Genomic DNA, 18,283 nt, shown 5'->3' with positions numbered 1-18,283 from the left:
AAAAGCACTCAATATTTGTGGCCGTAGGAGTGTCCACCTTTAAACAAGACTGTCACCGCCAATCGATTGATGTGCTTCGCGAATTCACACGGGCAGTGATTGGCAAGGAGCTCCAGAACCTGTTGCTCGCTGCGCCTCTGCCACCGTTTTCTACCCTATATGCGGTCATTTGAGAACATGTTCAACATCCGCTTGCTACATCAGCTTTATTTCGATCATCCGCACTCCGACCGACAATGACGTACGCGGCGGCTGTTCATGGCGCAAGACGATCACAGAGCCAATTTAAGGAAACCGTGACTCCCTGCGCTTATTTGATCTAGTAAAACTGGAGTCTGGAGCTCTGCGGGTAACTTTTGCGCTCTCACTGCGGCGAGGGCCGACATGTGTACCGAAACGTTTTCTATTTTAGCTATCGGTACTGGCTGGTGACATTCGAAAGAAATCAACGATCCTCCCCAATATGTAGGTGGGCAAAGCAGGAATTCACATTTGCCGTTTCCACGTCATTGCTATTCACCTCGAGAAACCTACGGGGACTCCCCGATGGCTAGGTTGCCAAACGTCTGTCGGGAAAACTAGAAGCAACATTTGAAAGGAATGTTGCATATAGTCGCAGTGCGAAATAATTTGCTGCGCTGGATACTGGTGTTCATCTTATTCCATATTCGACCACACTCCCAACCCCTTATTAGGTTTGGGTCGCGTGCGTCTGAGTATCGCACCGCTGCCACCAGTTATTACGTTTGTGGCTCGCGTGCTCAGCCCACCGCTGACGCCAGTTGTTACATGCGGCTCGCGACCCCTCGGTAGCAATGGCCTGGCGGCTCCGTGGACGGCGGATGGCATCAAAGGTTCCAGCAAAGACAGGGCGTCTTCTAACGAAACAACCTTTACTACAACATCATGAAGAAACGGTCGAGAAGCTGACCCGGAGAGAATACAGACACTCTCACACAGCTGGTGTCTAGCGTCGCGCCAACGGCGCGTCAAAGTAGTCTCTGTCGCAGCGGAGTCTGCCGATGCTTTTTATAGGCTTGCCAGTTCACAGGAAAAGGGAGAGAGCCCTTCAAGTTCAGACAAGGCGATGACTCAATCGCAGGTGGCGCGACCACACCTCCTCCACCTCCTGCAGACGGGCGAGGGCGACGCACTCTCCGTCGAGCTCCAGGCTTGGCCAGCTTTTGCACACACACGCACGCACACACATTTGGCGTGTGGCAGGATCACGTCGAGACTTGCCCGCGGGAGGAAGCGTTGCGCGGCCGATGAACGGCGTCGAAATGGCCGATCCGCTCGTGGTTCTGCCTGTTGCTATGCGGTGGCCGCGTCAGCTTTCACACTTGTCGGAGGAGAAACGTAACAGACTGCCCCGCCGGGGAAGGGAGATCCCGAAGGGCAGGGGACTGCATCCACTGTCCGGAGGGATCGGGATGTTGCTGCTAGCCGGGGTCGTCCGATTCTGCTTCCCTTGGGCCAGTTAGCCTGAAGAATCCTTGGCAAGTCCGGGTTTCCAAGGCACTCTGCAACTTGTCTTCAGGAGAGTTTTCTGACAACCCGCAACGTCACAACCACGCCAAAGACTCAACCGTTCAGCCAGCAAGCACGGCACAATCTTCACTAAGTTATGCCAGACTATTTCCCTCTTATGCCCCCATCTATATTAAAGGACAGCTCAGCAGCACTTGGAACGCGTCCACAAATTTGAAACTCGTGCTTTCAAAAACACCATTCTCAAAACAAAAATAACACAATGCAATCTGTTCAAAATCCTATGTTAGGTAGAAAAACACCAGCAAGTGAAAACTGATGCTTCTTCTCACGTCATGGGCTCCGAGTTAAGCCATCGGCATTACCATTGAGATAACCTTTTTGACTGAAGCTTCGGCTGTCGGTTTCAAGGAACAACCTTGCCTTCATGTTTCTGTACAAAGAATCACATGAGGATGAATCATTCACTTTTCGGAACAACCTATCCCTCTCCTTACGGGTTGCGCACCAGTCACGCATTTTCTCGGCACGGGCGCATTTGTTCCGTTGGGATAGTCGCTTTCTTTTTCGCGATAGCTTCCACTTGCTCCATTCTTTATCACGCCTACCTTTCCGCTTTTTTTCTGCGGCAGCACTGGAACACAGGCTTTCTGCTTTCTTTTTGCAATCGTTTGCCCTCGTTACGATGATAGCATTCTTTCTCGCGTCTCCATTTCCGCGTTTTTCGGTGGCAGCACATTAATACTTTAGTCCTACTTTCTTTCGGCGCGAGCTCTGGCAAGCTAGCGGTCAACTTTCTAGCGGTGACCGGAGCCAGTAGGACACCGGTGTCGTCGAAGCGGTCAAAGTGCGGCGCCGCGTCTGATTAGCGGCCAGCAGCGCATGACTCACTTTCAGTCAAGTCCGAACAACAACGGCCGGCATCAGTCCCACTTCTAGGCATTTGCTCTTGGGGCTCGCCACTCAGTGCGTCGCCTCGCACAGAGCTAACCTGCGCACGATCAAGCTTCTTCGACAGCTGGGGCGCTTCGGATTGCGCGAGGGTCATATGTGCCACGTCCGCGTTCACACTGGGGTTGCTTTTCTCGTGAACACAACCTAGCATGATATCGGGGCTCGAACGATTCTGACTCTGCTCTGGTCGCTCGCTGTCGCCTTCGCAAGTCTCGCTCTTTACAGCGTACGCGCACTCCTCGTCGGTCTGCCCTGGCTGATCACAACTCGCGGGCTGCGCAGTTTCCCTGATCGGCACTTCGTTTTTCTGCGTGCCCTGCTCTACAACACAGTTGATTTCGGAAACCGAAATTCTGTCATTTCCTAGCTGGTTTCCTTCTCCGCCACGCTCTACACAAACTTCTGCGTCTGACTCGAGAGGCGGTTAAGTTACTACCAGTTCCCCACACTCATTTGATGGAACTGTATATTTTACAGCTACTTGGGTCACCTCGCTTAACGGCGTCACTTCGGACTTCTCGCCGATCAAGCCTGTGCTTACCGTCTCAGCTGGTGGCTCGACCAAGGTAACACGATGCTCTTCTGTTAGAGGCTCGGTCGGCTCGCTACTGCGGTCACGTTGCTCAGCTGCTTCCCCAAGCTGTGTCTCACACTTCGGTGCAAGTTCGATTTGCTCCGAAACTTCCGCACTATTTAGCCATTCGCTTACAGCGGCTTTCAACTGATACGCTAAATCAGAGTACGACTTGTAACAATATTTCTCGCTCTCATATCTTTTCCGAAAATCATGAGGCGTTATCTGATGTCGCATAAGCAATCACTCCTTTAGTTCATAATTTTCCAAGCGGTCGCCTACCAATCGCTTGATTTCTTCCCACGCTTCAGCGGAGAGAAGAGCTACCAACTTCTGCGCCCAACTATTTCGCTCGAAGCGTTTGCTTCTACAGACACTCTCGAAGTCTGCCAAATACTCTGTCATATCCTCGGCGATGAGGAACGGTGGCGTACCGTCTCGCAGTATTGAACCGTTACACTGAATGGCATTGAAAGCTTTAATCTTTTCCACACTCATTCTATGTGCTGAAATCTCCAGCTGCATCAGTATCCTTACGCGGGCGTCCGCTTTCTCGTAACGTTCCCTACGTTCACGATCCTCTTTCTCGTGACGTTCTCTACGTTCACGAACCTCTTTCTCGTGACGTTCACGTTCCCCTTTCTCATGACGTTCACGTTCCTCTTTCTCGTGACGTTCGTCAATGATCTCAAGGCATTCTGAAAGCTCGTCATCTTCAGCTTCCAACGCAAGAATAGCCTTTAACACTGCTGGTTTTCTGAGTTTGTCTGACAAATCCAGACCCAACTCCTCTGCAAGCTCCAGCAATTTCAGTTTGCGCAACGACTTCAAATCCAAACCAATGGCTGTTCCGAGTGCTGCCTTCTCTACTGCCCAGTATTGCCGTGCTGCAATTAACCCAGCAACAACGACAAACAATTACCAGCTCTGTTCTCTACTTAACAAAAGCCTGGCAAAACTCAGCAGAAGAAAGTCCCGCACTCACCGAACCTCGCAGCCAAGAATCCAACGCAGTCGTTCCGCTGCAGGCAACCAGTCATCACACAGGGCTCGTTGCACTGCTACCGACTTTCCGCTGAGCTGCTTTGATTCACGAGTCACACCTGGGACATCTCCGCTCTTCCCACCAGATGTTGCACCTTGGTCATGACTGGCTCGTTTCACCGACCACGGTCACTGCTTGGTCGTCTTCGTCCCTCTGCTTTTCACCAGTTGTTAGGTTTGGGTCGCGTGCGCCTGAGTATCGCACCGCTGCCACCAGTTATTACGTTTGTGGCTCGCCTGCTCAGTTCACCGCTGACGCCAGTTGTTACATGCGGCTCGCGACCCCTCGGTAGCGTTGGCCTGGCGGCTCCGTGGACGGCGGACGGCATCAAAGGTGCCAGCAAAGACGAGGCGTCTTTTAACGAAGCAGCCTTTACTACAACGTCATGAAGAAACGGGCAGAGAAGCCGACCCGGAGAGAATACAGACACTCTCAAACAGCTGGTGTCTAGCGTCGTGCCAGCGGCGCGTCAAAGTAGTCTCTCTCGGTGGTGGTGGTTGTGGTGGTGGTTGATAGGAAGATAAAGGGGGAGTGCACCAGCCGGTTGACTGCCGATGGTGTCGACACCGCCACTGCCGAGTGCAGATAGTTGGAGAAGGGGGAGGGGAAGAAAGATAAGGAAGAAAGAAATGCAGGAGCTGCGCAAAAGCAATCATGCCCCCCAGTGCGTCTAGAGAAGGTCGGTGATGCCGGTTGCCGCCAAGAAGGCGAGGAACAGGCGGAAGGGCTTGTGAGATGTCGGCCCATGAGGAAGCAGAACCTCTTCTGAGGTGGAAGAGAAGAGGGAAAGGGAGCGATAGCCAGATGACAGGGCGGCACGCTGCAGTGCGAAGGCTCGGCACACACACAGAAGATGTTCGAGTGTCTCTTCTGGTGTCCACACTGCAGAAAAGCCGGAGAGGGGGTGAGGCCGAACCGGTGGAGACGGGAAGACGTCCTAGCGGAGCCGACTCGGAGATGGAGAAGGAAGGACCGGTCGGCAAAGGAAAGGCCCTTAGTGGGAAGCGGACGGAGGGGAGATCCGGCCGCAACTCTGGAGTCCGGGTGTGCCAGGAGGAGGTGGCGTCGGATGATGTCTCTCGCCACGTCCAGAGGTCCCTCCGCGGTGCTGGTGGGGGTGCTAGGATCGTGAGCAGTCCTGACCAGGGAATCGGCTGCCTCGTTGCCAGCCACTCCATACTGGCCCGGCACCCAGCAGAGGATCAGGGTGGTGCCCTGGAGTCCAATGGTGGTGAGTCGTGCAGCCAGGCTACGCACCATAGAAGGGGCACCAACCGGTTTCTGCAGGAGCTGGAGGGCGCAGCGGGAGTCCGTGAGAATGGCCGCCTTCCGGATGTGCGGACTCTCTGCTAGGATGTCCGCCGCCAGGTGGAGGGCAGCCAGATCGGCGGTGGTGGAGGAGGCCACAAATGGCAGCCTGGGTTGCCTGGACATGCCGAGGGCCGGGACAGTGCAGGCAGCCGCAGCGGACGTGCAGGGCCCAGGAAGCACCGATCCGTCGGTGAAGAGCTGGGTTGCCCCAGCGAGGTCCTCCTCCAGGAGGCAGGCAACCTCCTGCTGCAGGCATGCAGCAGCCGCAGTCCTCCTGCTCCCAACCAGAACCACCTAGACTAGGAGAAGGCCTCGGCACTCCTCCCGTGACGTCACCACACTCAGCCCGTCCGGCCAGTCAACCTCCGCTTGAGGTGCCGTCGAAAGAAGAAAAAAAAATACTGCAGCATGTTCGTAGGTATATGTCTAGAATTTATTTGCATCCAGTATAAATTGAGCACTGGCGTGATTGAAAGGACTAAGGCGAATTCTTTCCACGTCTATTTCGGCATCTAGAGCAGAGCTGACCCCCATAAAACAAAATACACTACAGATTTTGCAGTTAGAAAGACGATACGCCGGAAAAACATCTTTCTTTTTCAGTCTGTCACACACAGCCGTACAATTCAGGTCACAACTTTTATTTGGCATTGGTTTTCAATATCAGAGAATGACATTCAAACACAGTACACACATAAAGTATGACATACATCAATCTCACTAGCTTAATAAAAATCTGAACTTCACAGTGCTGAATAATTTAAAATGAGGATGAGGAGAAACGGAGGGCGGAAGGCAGGGATGTTAAAAATTTCCAGAGAAGTCGACAACATAACACACAGTTCATATATTATATGTAATGCAGCATACACATTCGTGAAAACAGCTCACATTTTCACTTGAGGTTAGTCAACTTTCTCTTCTTTCCATTATTTTTTTCTTTGTTTATTTTGTCGTTTCTGAAGACCGCGTAATTCTTCAGCAGAGTGTTTACTGCTGGATTAAGGATGTTCTTTAACATTGACTCTTGACTGTGACCAGTTGCACAAGTGTCAAAGTCTTCACTGTCACACAGCAAATACTTCATCACAGTTAGAAGTGCAGCTCTTTGATTACTTTCTGCATGAAACATATTCTCATGCTCTTTTCCTGTAATATGTTCCAGCACAATCTTGGTGCACAGCACCACATGAACGACACAAGGCTGTGGAAATTTCAAGCCACCTCTGCTCATATTATGAATCAACACATTATCACTGCAATCAAGCTCTCTTTCAGTAATTGTGAATAAATCACAGCAGTAATTGCAAGGTTGGTGCTTCAAAGCAGCATAGGCACAGTAGCCAGCGATGTACACCAATGCCGGCATGTCTTCCCGGGGCTTTTTTAGCTCACAGCTTCTTAGCTTTATGTTATGTTTGTGAATCAGCGTTTCACCACACGGCTCACTACAAGTGTCAGTCGATGCTGGCATATCTGGCAAGATCAGAGTGTTCTGGAGGCGGATCTTTGCCTCAGCTTCAAATACCTGTGTGATCGACACATTATAATGGGACCCACACAGCTTCCGGTATTTTCCAAACCGAGCTTCGAGGGGATCGGTTTGAAATTTTCCAAGGAGAACATACGTAAAACCGAGCTCCTCCAAACAATACCTTGACACTTCAATCAAGGCGTATGTGGAAAGCCGGAGAGCTGAGTGTGTCTCTTTTGTCAAAGCGCCTGTATGCACACACCTACTTTTCCAGTCGTCGAGCCAGATAACAAATGTGTCGAGGAACTGCAGCTGCTCACCATTGATTTCACGTACTGGTTCTTGCCACACATCTCTCACTCTATGTCCCTTATGGGGAGTCTTGACATTGACGATGCTCCACCATCGCACAATTAAGTCAATAAAATCTGCAGTACCATCTGCAAGCGTCAGATGCAGGGTTTCGCCTCTTAGCCTCAAAGCAGATGAAACAAAAGTGTTAAAAATTTGCAGAGCAAGTTTCACATTCTGCCTCTCAATATTTGTGGGATTTAATGCTTTATACGTTAGCCCAAAAGCCACTTTCGCAGTATTAGTTTGTTCAGCCTCATGAAGCTTTCTGAGTGATGTGAATGAAGCCCCCTCCATTTTATTTTCTGTGGTTCCAGGGGGAAAAGGTTGGTAATATAGACATTTGTCAGCATTTTTCTGGTTTAGCCAATTGTTCCTGATACATTGCAGCAAATGCACTGAGTCAACAATGTGAAAGAGGGGCTGCTGCGGATTAGCTGGATGGGGGTAAACAATTTCTAGCTTCTGAGCCTCACTGAACATGGTCATTACTTTGCGGTTAATAGAATTATTGTCGTTAATGACTGCAACAATATGAATGTTTGCTTCTTCAAGTCTCAAGACTACTTTTTTTACAGTTTCATGAAGCTCCTCTGCAGTAATTTTTGACACAGGAAGGATGTGTGCAACATCCTTGAACTGTGACAGGAGTGACTGCACCATAAATACATGCGCTGTTTTAGCTGGTTCAGAACAGTTGGCAGCAGCCCCTGTTACGCTGCCACCCTTATATTCAAAAAACTGCTGTAAGTGTATTTCATCTATCATTAATGTAGCATTTCTTTCATGAGCTTTGAGCAGACTTGCCCTCCTTTTCATATACCTTAGGAAGCCCTCTTCATTTTGCTCCTTTAATGGACTGACATCGTGTGCACCACAGACACGCTTGATTGTTGCAGTATGAGGTAACACTAGCTTTCCACTGCTTCTCAAAAACTTGTAGCCATGCGGTGAAATAGCGTACAAAATGCTACACAACACCAAAAGTTCTGCAGAGTACCGAACAGCATTATTCCTTTTCATGAGGAGATGACACTGCTCTTTGAGGAACATCACAGCGCCCAACTTCTCGTCCTCCAGAAGGCCTCCACTTGAAATGTCATCAAGAAGTGAGATCACCAATTTCAGTGCAGCCTTTCCTTTGTCCACGTGCTGTGTTTCTCCTTTAGTGCAGTGATCTTCAACATTATCCAAGAGCTGAACAAGCACGCGGAAATCGTGGATATAATCCGGGATCTCAAAACACTTGTCAGATGTAAGACGAGCACCTCTCCAAAACACACACACAGACATATCCGACGACACAGTCACTGACACAAAAATCTCGGGAGCACCTGCTGTCACTTTTACGTGAGCAAAGATCATGCAGCTGTCGCAAGGTACCACTGTCCAAAACCTTTTCTCTCCTAGCTTGTGCAGGCGTGCACTGATGTCTTGGAGGCTGTTAATTTTGTTTTCTCGTTCCTCGTTCTCATGTGCCAAAGCTGACTGCTTTAAGGCCTCTTGAAGCTGTTCGCTCTCCACACGTGCTCGCTTTGCTTCAGGGTCTTCTCTAGACTGGCGAGAATCCGAAATATATTGTGGGCAGTCGGGAAAGATCGTTGGAATGGCATCAGGCGTAAGCCGGGTGAGCTTCATTCGAACCTCGATGGTCCGTCCGTCGCAGTCCGTGTATTTAGATGTTGTACGTAGGTGCTCGGGCTTGAAATGCCGTTCACAAACCTGCGGAACAACCAGCGCCATCATATTGTGAAACACATTGACGCCTGCAAAACTGCGACATGCGCTTACAATTCTAAGCGCGAGATCTGTGAAAAGCGCATTTTACTGACCTATGAGCCATTCAACGAATGAATATACACACACGATCGCAAACGCACGCGAGCCCACGTGGTTTACACGTATAAATAAATGGTCACTTGAAAACGTATTCGCATAACAATGGATTATCGTAGTTTGCACTCATACGCTTTCAATGTACATTGTACATATAAATCCTTACTGCACTAATTGAAAAGCGAGACAACACTTACCAGTGGATCTTTCAGTTTTCCAACGTCAACATCGTCCCGTCGCACTGCCCGCTGCCATTTTTTCCTTCGTTCAGGATCACTTGGGAACCCAAACAGCCTGACTTTTGGCCCGTTGTCGTAGTTTCCTCTACAGTTTGGCACACAACATCGGCCCATGACATCAAACAAACCGCACGTGTACACAGAGGAATAAATGAAAAAAAGCGAACCACGTGCAGCGACGTTCTCCTGCGGTGTCTCGTGTCTCGATAGCACCTGCTACACGCGTCGCATGCGTCGCGTAGCACCTAGCGCCATCTGGTGCTCAAGGGCGACACCACCCTATTGCAAAAACCAGTGCCACTGGGAGCCAGCGCCCCAGCGCCATACCTGATTATGGTCCCAGTATGACGCTGGACACTGGGCGCACTGGGACGCGGCATACTGGGACGCTCCGCGCTGGCGGCACTGTTCGCCCGGAAAAAAAAAAGCGGGGGATAAAAATTAAAAAGTAAAAAGTAACGAAACAAGTTAGGTACATAAAAAAAGCTAAAAAAAGTAAAAAAAAAAAAAAACAAAAAAAATTAGCACACCAAGCGTGCCTCGAACTAAGTCCCTAGGTACATACCAATCACTAGCTCAGCACACTAACTACTCGGCCACGCCGAGAACTGGACTTTTTATAAACATTTTTGCATTTTATGTCATAACCCGCATTTATAAAGTTTGGACTTCATGTTTCGCAGTCTACAGGCCATTGCTACCGCTCTAACAATTGCAACTTCTTGATCATTTTAGCTTGCTGTCTGCTCTCACGACTTGCAACTAATGTTCTGGGTGCCTATGCGCGCTATTTTGTGCACTGAAATCATTTTAACATGTGGAGTTTGACATCGCTGGCAAATTTTCTAACGCCGGCTCTTGGGTGGTGCTCTTCTACCGTGGGCGTAATTTTCGCTGAACACGGAGCTTTAGTAGAAGCCTTCAAGGAAAAACGTGCGACCAAGCTTCAATACCGGCCAGCGCCGCAGCGACGACCCTAATTGCGTGTAACCAAACCTTATTTGTATGTAAACATTGCGGGAAGCGTTGCGATGACCGAGGGCTCGGCTGCTTGATACGCAGAGTAAAAAGGAGCGCAAAAGCTTGAGAAACGCGCCAAATATTATGTATTACAAGCGCTGTATGTTGTTGCTTTTTCTCTCATGGACCCATCCATCGGTAAACTACTCTCCTCCTCGTTTTAGTTTTTCTTTCTGCTGTTGATACTGGGCCGTGGTGCAGGCTACGCTCGCCTGCGATTGAGCCCGTATTGAACATTTTGGCAGTAATCATTGTGTTAGAGTGCCCTTAAGATCAGCTGTGAAGTTGGTTATGCATGGTAGCCCACATTATTCAATTCCAGCTTTAGTAGTGCGTTAATCGTCAGTCTGTCATGAGATCGAGGCGCGGCGATCGTTGTCGCTCTCGAAACGCTCGAAACGACCTATCGAAACATAGAAACTCTAGAAAAAAGATACTGCCTTTGTTTTCTTACAAATGCGCAACGACTTCGCAGCAAAAAGCGCTTGCTTGAACCATATTTTTCATATGCCCCCCGATGGTCGATTGAAAGTACGCTGTTGCCCTGTTGGCCCCTGAGGGATGCTACTCCGGCTGACGCCGCAGGCCGCACCAGCTATACTGGGGCACTGGGACCAGTGCGGCCCCAGCGCACATACGGCGCTTCTCCCAGTGCATCGCGGGTGCCAGCGACACACCCAGCGTCGAAAGGCTAATCCCAGCGTTTTTCTCCCATCGCACCAGTGCAGCTAGTGTCTTCCCGTTGCTGCTCCAGTAATTATCGCAGAGCTCCCGCGTGCCCAGCAGATCCAGTGCAAAACCAGCGCGAAAATCTTACTGGTTTCGCACTTGAGACACTGTTTTTTGTAATAGGGCACACTGCTAGGGCAGAGTGAGATGACGTCAGAGGATGCGTGCGGGCGGGTGCGGAGGCCTTCTCCTAGTCTAGGTGGTTCTGTCCCAACCCCAGGCAGCAACAGCCGGATCGAGTACGGCCGGCCCAGGTCCGGTCGTGGTGGAAGGGTATGGTCCTCGCTGGTGCCATCCACGAGCTGCTCAAGCTCACCCACCAGGTGGCCCATGCGGGAGCGAGGGCAGCCCAAGAGGCGGTTCAGGAGGGGGCGGCCATCAAGGGCATTATGGAGGCGCTCGATGTGTTGGAGACCTGTCCTCCTAGCCTGGAGCTCCATCGGCCAGGACTCGGCCTCAGCGAGTGTGGCCGCAATAGCTGTGCTGCGGGGGAGCCCCAGGCAGAGCCTGATGACCGCCCGTTGTCGCCTCTCGATGGTAAGGAGCTGGGCGATGGTGAGGTGGACCAGGGGAGGGCATAGAGGAATTGAGCCACAGAGTCTGCCGCTGCTTTTTATAGGCTTGCCAGTTCATAGGGAAAGAGAGAGAGCCCTTCAAGCTCAGACAAGGCGATGACTCGATCGCAGGTGGCGCGACCACATCTCCTCCACCTCCTGCAGACGGGCGAGGGCGACGCACTCTCCCTCGAGCTCCAGGCTTGGCCAGCTTTTTCATACACACGACGCACACACATTTGGCGCGTGGCAGAATCACGTCGAGACTTGCCCGCGGGAGGAAGTGTTGCGCGGCCGATGAACGGCGTCGAAATGGCCGATCCGCTCGCGGTTCGGCTTGTTGCTATGCGGTGGCCGCGTCAGCTGTCACACTTGTCGGAGGAGAAACGTAACAGCCTTGATAAGCTGGCTGTACGCCAAAGATACAAGATAAATAAAAGCGAGCCAACGCCGCACTGGAGCCGCAACCAAATTCTGCGCAGCTACAACCAAGCTACTACAGCGAAGAGGAAAATTTTGCTCACAATCAACCGATGTCACTGGATTCATGAATAACGACACCGATCATCAGTACTGCGCTTCTACTACCACTGTGGAAAGGTGACTGTAATGGTGGCACCAGAAAACTGCGGCTGGGGATCCCTTGATTTCTCAGACTGGCGCGTGTGCACAAGAGCAGGCATTGAAGAAACAGCGTATTTGCTGCATTCGGGACAATAGAACATTGGTAAATGTTTTTTTTATTTTTAAGGAAGGCTGATGCGGTCGTTGACAGTCAGTCTGCGTGCACTGAACCGAGCAAAGGCGTTCCGACCACTCGTCCGTCATGTACATCCCGAATTATCACGTCATAATTACGACGACGTTTGAAAAGCTTTCCGGCAATGCGATGGCCTGTCTTCGATGGTGTCTTTCAGGCAAGGCTGCGGTCTCCGTCTTTACTTAAAGTGGCTTCTTCGACGCTACGCTGCTTCCTTTTGTCACACCACCTAGGGCATTCACCCGACACTACTTTTCTTTACCTAGCCCGCACTCGCCATGATATCGTATGCGTACGGCGTATATGCCTCGGGGTAAAGGAGAAGCGGCAGAGATGAAAGTTCATGGCGACAGCAACGTTCCCTGCACTGCTCAAGAATGTTTTGCGGATGGAATTTCAGACAGCAGTTGACCTTTGGATCACAGAGCAAGCGTTCAAAGGCAAATCTTGACAGATTACCTTAAAGCTCGGAAAGACAATGTAGAGGTTCTGCTGTAGAATATATGGTGGGACACTGAGATTCAATGTCGACTACCCCTGCCCAAAGAGAAATTCAAAAATGATGTGTATCCCATTCCACACCACTGCTACTGGCCTAAGATGTTTTGTTCACGCGCCTGTATACGAGAAAACAATTGTGAAATTTAAGTGTTTTTACGGCCTTTGGTCAGTGTGTTTAAGGTCTTCATTGACTGCAAAGTAGCCACCGCTTCTAAGCGTCCATGTTTCTGATTGTGTGTTTTCGCTGTGCAGTTGTCTTTATCTCTACTTTCAGATTCCATGGACCAGGAGCAGATTTCAGTTTTACTTTTTGATGTAGTAACGTGGAGGTTTTTGTAGCCTTGCGTGCGTCGAAATATTAACAGACCTTTGTGTAATGCCGTAATTGGCTCCAATCAAGCTGAGAACCTTCAAAATGGATAAATGGGGCCGTATGCAAAATGTACGTTTCTGCGAAGACATGTGTCGTATCCAGAAATAAACGAAGGGAGATGCGTTCACCGTTTTATAGGGCTCGCTTCCGGACATAAATTATTCGTCTGCACGATATTACTACGCACCAAAATTACAACATACCACAGCCGTTTGGAACCTACATTATGAGTACCTTTCTCATAGTTTTCAAATTTTCCAAAATCGCGTTTTTAGATTTGTATGTTCTTATCTTTCATCGTACACTACTGTAATCAAAATAACGAACCGTGCCGGCTTACCACTACTAATGCACGGCTGAAATTTAGCCACTTACGGTTTTATTCATCCAATCTGCTATTCACTCCCGTCAAGCACACACATAAAAAAACACTCCCAATTTGCGGCTCGTCAAAAAAATGTACATCTGTCACATCTTGTCTGAATTGGAAGGGTTCTGGGCAGTCTTTTTAATACGGTCAGGAAACGATTTTTATGTCCATACCAACATCGCTGTAGCAATTGAAAATTTACTGAATTTGAAAATATGCATAAATCTGTTTGCGCATGTTAGCTTCCGTTCTCTATCTGCTGAAACATTTTTCTAATATACTCAGCTTTTAGTTTGTAGCCTTTGCTTTTTTTCAATTGGTTACTCAGTTTTGCATCACCTGTTCTTTGCCAGCTAACCTTTTTCTTTGATGTCATTTTTGTAAGTCATATAGCCGTTTGATTATGTCATATTGTTTAGTCCCTCTTTAGAGGAATTGTGCAAAATATGGTCCACTCTGGTCGTTTTAGTTGTGAATACTCACATCTCGTATAATGCCCCTGCTGAGCGCTTTTAGGTTACAAAAATAAGTAAACAAATGAATAAACGGAGATTTTTTTAACATAAGTCTGCACAGTTCTATATATATGCTTGTGATCGTACGTTCAGAATTTTCAAAATTGGTCAATGCAGCCCTATACAAAATATGCATTTCTCCAGTAAGAAGTCATATCCAGACACGAATAAAGGGCCTATGAGCACTATGTCTCCTTGAAATGATTTTTTTTTTACAGCGGCAGTATGCCTGCAGGGAACTCACGCAGGCTGCGACGGGTCCTGTACAAAGCCACCGTGTTTGAATTTGGGAAACTCAAAGGGAAAAAACCCGCGATATTTTCCTCGGAAAGATAAAACTGGTTGTGAAGTATATACGTCGACACGGAATTGTAATGGAAGGTTTTATAAGACAAAGGCCGAGTGCGAGAGTTGCTGCAAGTCATATTTGTCATAACTGGCAGCTTCCAAGAAATGTGCAAATAAAGGTTTTTAACGAGTGAATTAAACCTCTTTAATTCTGAAAAATGCTGCGGTCCATTACACATAAAAAGAGGGGTGTGCAAATTTCTTTACTTGCCAAATTTTGTGTGGCGATCCCTTCGATATAAGTAAATAAATAAATATACCGTTTCAGTGTTTTTATCTAGAAATTATACAGCCTTAGGAATAACATATTTTAAAATATTGAACAAAAATGTTTATTGTTCGTCTGTTCTCGCATTTATGAAAAACATTTGACTTTATTGATTTATTGTCTACTTAGGACAGGTAGTAACCGCAGATCCGGACCATGAAAAGGAAATAACAAGAAGAATAGGATTGGGATGGAGCGAATTTGGCAAGCACTCACAGATTATGACTAGCAGCTTACCGGTATCGCTTAAGAGGAAATTATATAACAGTTTCATCTTACCTGTACTCACCCATGGGGCTGAAACGTGGAGGCTAACCAAGAGAGTTCTACTTAAGTTGAGGACAACCCAGAGGGCTATGGAACGAAAAATGGTAGGGGTAACATTAAGAGATAGGAAGCGTGCAGAGTGGGTCAGAGAGATAACTCAAGTTACCGACATTCTAGTGAAAATTAAGAAGAAATGGGCTTGGGCAGGACATGTAGTGCGAAGAGAGGATAACCGATGGTCGCTTAGGGTAACAAACTGGATTCCAAGGAAAGGAAAGCGTAGCAGGGGGCGGCAGAAAGTTAGGTGGGCGGATGAGGTTAAGAAGTTCGGCGGGGTCCAGTGAATGCAGCTAGCACAGAACCGGGTTAAGTGGAGAAATATGGGAGAGGCCTTCGCCCTGCAGTGGGTATAGTCAAGTTGATGATGATGATGATTCTGATGTTCTGTCAAGAAATTGGGAAATACACGGCGTTTGGTGTGCCCCATAAATTTGACAAAGAGGTATTCCTGCAAAAGATAGCAGGCTATTCAACATTCAGGTGCGTTATTGGGCCTTTGGAATAAAAGGAGGTTTTTACTGAAGGTTCGTAATGGGATCCATGTTATTTCTTACCTATTTTAAGGACTACGTAAATTTCTCATGTCAGACAAACGGGCAATGTGCGTGTATGATACAGTTATATAGTTCGCTTTGCACTGCATCATTCTGCTTCACTGTGAGTTTAACACTTATTGAGGTTGCTGCCACAAAGGTTACTTTGATATGTAATGCATGAAAATTTAGAAACAAAACATGGATCTGGTATCATATTTTTCTATCAATGCCGACATTTTACAGCTGAAAGCTAAGCTACTCAAGCACATTTTCCTTCAGTGAAACGAATGGAAATGTGACATTAAAATTTATCCTTCAGTACAACGAATGACGCAGTTTAATAGTATTTAAATTGTATAAATTTCTCCTGGTGTTCCTCTTTTTCTTGTTTCGTTTTTGGCAGTAGCACTTGTGATGCATTAGTGTACTCCTCTTTCGGATGCCCTGGGGACATGCGACTGACCTGTAATTTCAAATCCACGAGATGCGAATAGATCATTTTTTTGGGGATACGAAAGTTTTTATTTCATAGAATTTACTATCGTGCCTTAAAATTTTGTTTACACCTGTATAATGCTGTCGACCATCTTTATTGTCCACGTCAACAATTTCGTGTAACCGGTATTTTCTTTTGGCACTGTATGCTTTGCTGTCAAGAGCCACCTGTCGGTCTCAGGTAGGGGGTGACGGAGAGAGGATGTAGGGGTTAGGTAGCCTAACCTTTGGAGCACAAAATGGACTCTGGGCTGCGTACCATTTGTCTAATGTGGTCTTCCCAGCTGAGCCCTATTGGGTCCAGTATAAGTTTTTCAACGCGGGCCACACTCGGCTCTACTTGGGCGGCCACCATTTGCCCAAATTGGTTCTATTAGGGAAGAATGTGGCTAGCCCAGGTAGGGTTGCGCCCATTCAGGCTGAATTCTTTAATAGCACAAGCCAATTCTTTAGGCACTTTGCACCCACTAGGTGCCGCCACCATGGAGGTCACGTTCAGCGTCCCACGCGGCCTGTTTCTCGTCCCTGTCACGAAAGCTTCCTCCGCGTCTCTGCAGGGAGGTCGTCGGCGTCATTTTTTTTAGGCACAAGCACTAGGAAATAAACGCAGTTCTTTGAAGCATGTCATGTACGCGACGTGAAAAAGATAGTTTTTGTGACGAGGTCCAACTAGAAGCCCGGTGCATTGCGTAGAGAAGCATCAGTGTGCCATCGAAAACCACTGAATTAAAGGTAAGAAATATTATTATCTGCTCCTTTTAGCACAGTGATTGTTGCACTTAAACCTTTATGTAATGTAAAAACCGGCCCGGATTATCTTGCAACCTAAAGGATGATGGGCAGGAATGGCAATAAAAAAGGGAAGAGCAACACAGAACGTTACCGAACCTCTTCAGTTCTTTCAACAGGTGTAACTGCAGGCTAGTTGTTCGCGGTGGTGGTGGTTTGTTCACTAATTATATAGAAAATACAAAAATATGGCTGGCCACAGCAGTTGGTATTCAATATCTAATATCCTAAGCACCCGAGCTGCGGACGGTGGAAAGAAAAGTGACAGGATGCAGGTGATATGTAGCATAATTTTTTTATTCCGCGATTAGCCATCCGCCAGATCACGAACGTAGCCCGTAGATGTAAGTTGTGATGGGGGAGCGTAGAGGGATCCTGGCTACAAGTGTCGAACCTCCGCTACAAGGTGCTCATGGTCGCCATGACTAATGATTGTTTGAAGACATTATAGAGTGGGTTTGTAATCACAGAGCAGAGCCCATGTTTGAGCAGTTTGTTCAGACATACACCTTACAGCAGCACGAATTGCGGCCAGTTCTGCTCCAGTAGAGGTAGTTTTATGCAAAATTAGATGATAAATGTTTGTCTCACAGCAATGAAGCCTTTTGCATGCAAAATTAGTAGAGGTTACCTGCCCTTCTGTATAGACTCGAGTACTCCCAATAGTCATTGTGTAGCATGAACAGTGTCAGTGCTTGAAGGGCTGGCATTGACTCCTTGATATTTCCGGAAAAGCAACGCGCACACATAGGAGCCGCAGACACCACAGTGGCGATGGAGGTCGTTCTGCTGGAGTGAACTCTTTTGGAATGGTTGGCTAGTGTGTTGCTATCTTTCCAAATGCAGAATTTCGTTTCTGCAGAGGCATCATCTGCCCAAGGGGCTACTGTGGAACCCTTGAAATATCTTTTATGTGCATTCGCTAATAATCTAGAACAATATATTGTAACAGACGGCGAAGAAGACGAAGATGCGCTAGAGAAGAAGAAAGAGGAAATGGTAACCGCGTAGCGACAGAGCACTGACTGCTGACACGGTGCCCCTGACCTCCCGTACCAACAGTTGTTCACCAAAGCCTTCAGCGTAACAGCTTGGAGGAGGCTTGCTGGGTACGCCCGACCTCGTCAGCAACGGCTCTACAACTCAGACCTCGCCGCAGTCGACGCCTTGCCGGTTTACCACCTGCTATCCCGAAGATGTCCCTGGACGGAGACGCTGCGCCCAGGTCGGCAACGAGCATCTTCTGGCCGCATTACCGGGAGACTGGATCCTTCGCGCGCTCTGCCGGTGAGGTTGTGGACGAATAGCAGACGCAATATCAACGCGTCAAACGGTATAACAGGTGGGACGCGACCGCGCAACTGACCAACGTGGTGTTCTCCCTCACAGACACAGCTCTTGGTGGCACGAGAACAACGAAGAC

General features: G+C 48.4%; 1 protein-coding gene across 1 annotated transcript; it reads right to left on the bottom strand.

Moving 5' to 3' along the window:
* Positions 1 to 6,255: 6,255 nt before the first annotated feature.
* On the bottom strand, positions 6,256 to 9,389 carry LOC146193311 (uncharacterized). Its single transcript, XM_084600082.1, has 2 exons — positions 9,234 to 9,389; positions 6,256 to 8,922 (listed from the first exon to the last, which is right to left on the bottom strand). The coding sequence occupies exons 1-2, from the start codon at positions 9,387 to 9,389 to the stop codon at positions 6,271 to 6,273; spliced, it is 2,808 nt and encodes a 935-aa protein (XP_084456208.1). The 3' UTR covers positions 6,256 to 6,270.
* Between the last annotated feature and the right edge of the window lie 8,894 nt (positions 9,390 to 18,283).

This window comes from Amblyomma maculatum, chromosome 4 (assembly GCF_055883805.1).
Source record: "Amblyomma maculatum isolate TAMU_Amacu chromosome 4, ASM5588380v1, whole genome shotgun sequence".
Lineage (NCBI taxonomy): Eukaryota > Metazoa > Arthropoda > Arachnida > Ixodida > Ixodidae > Amblyomma > Amblyomma maculatum.
The sequence above is the reverse complement of the archived record's forward strand: the minus strand, read 5'-3'. Positions and strand labels throughout refer to the sequence as shown.

Excerpts from the sequence above, each read along its gene's own strand:
- LOC146193311 (XM_084600082.1), bottom strand. The coding sequence starts at position 9,389 with ATGGGCCGATGTTGTGTGCCAAACTGTAGAGGAAACTACGACAACGGG. Across the intron at positions 8,923-9,233 it reads GAAAACTGAAAGATCCACTG|GTTTGTGAACGGCATTTCAA; the intron begins GTAAGTGTTGTC and ends GTTGTTCCGCAG.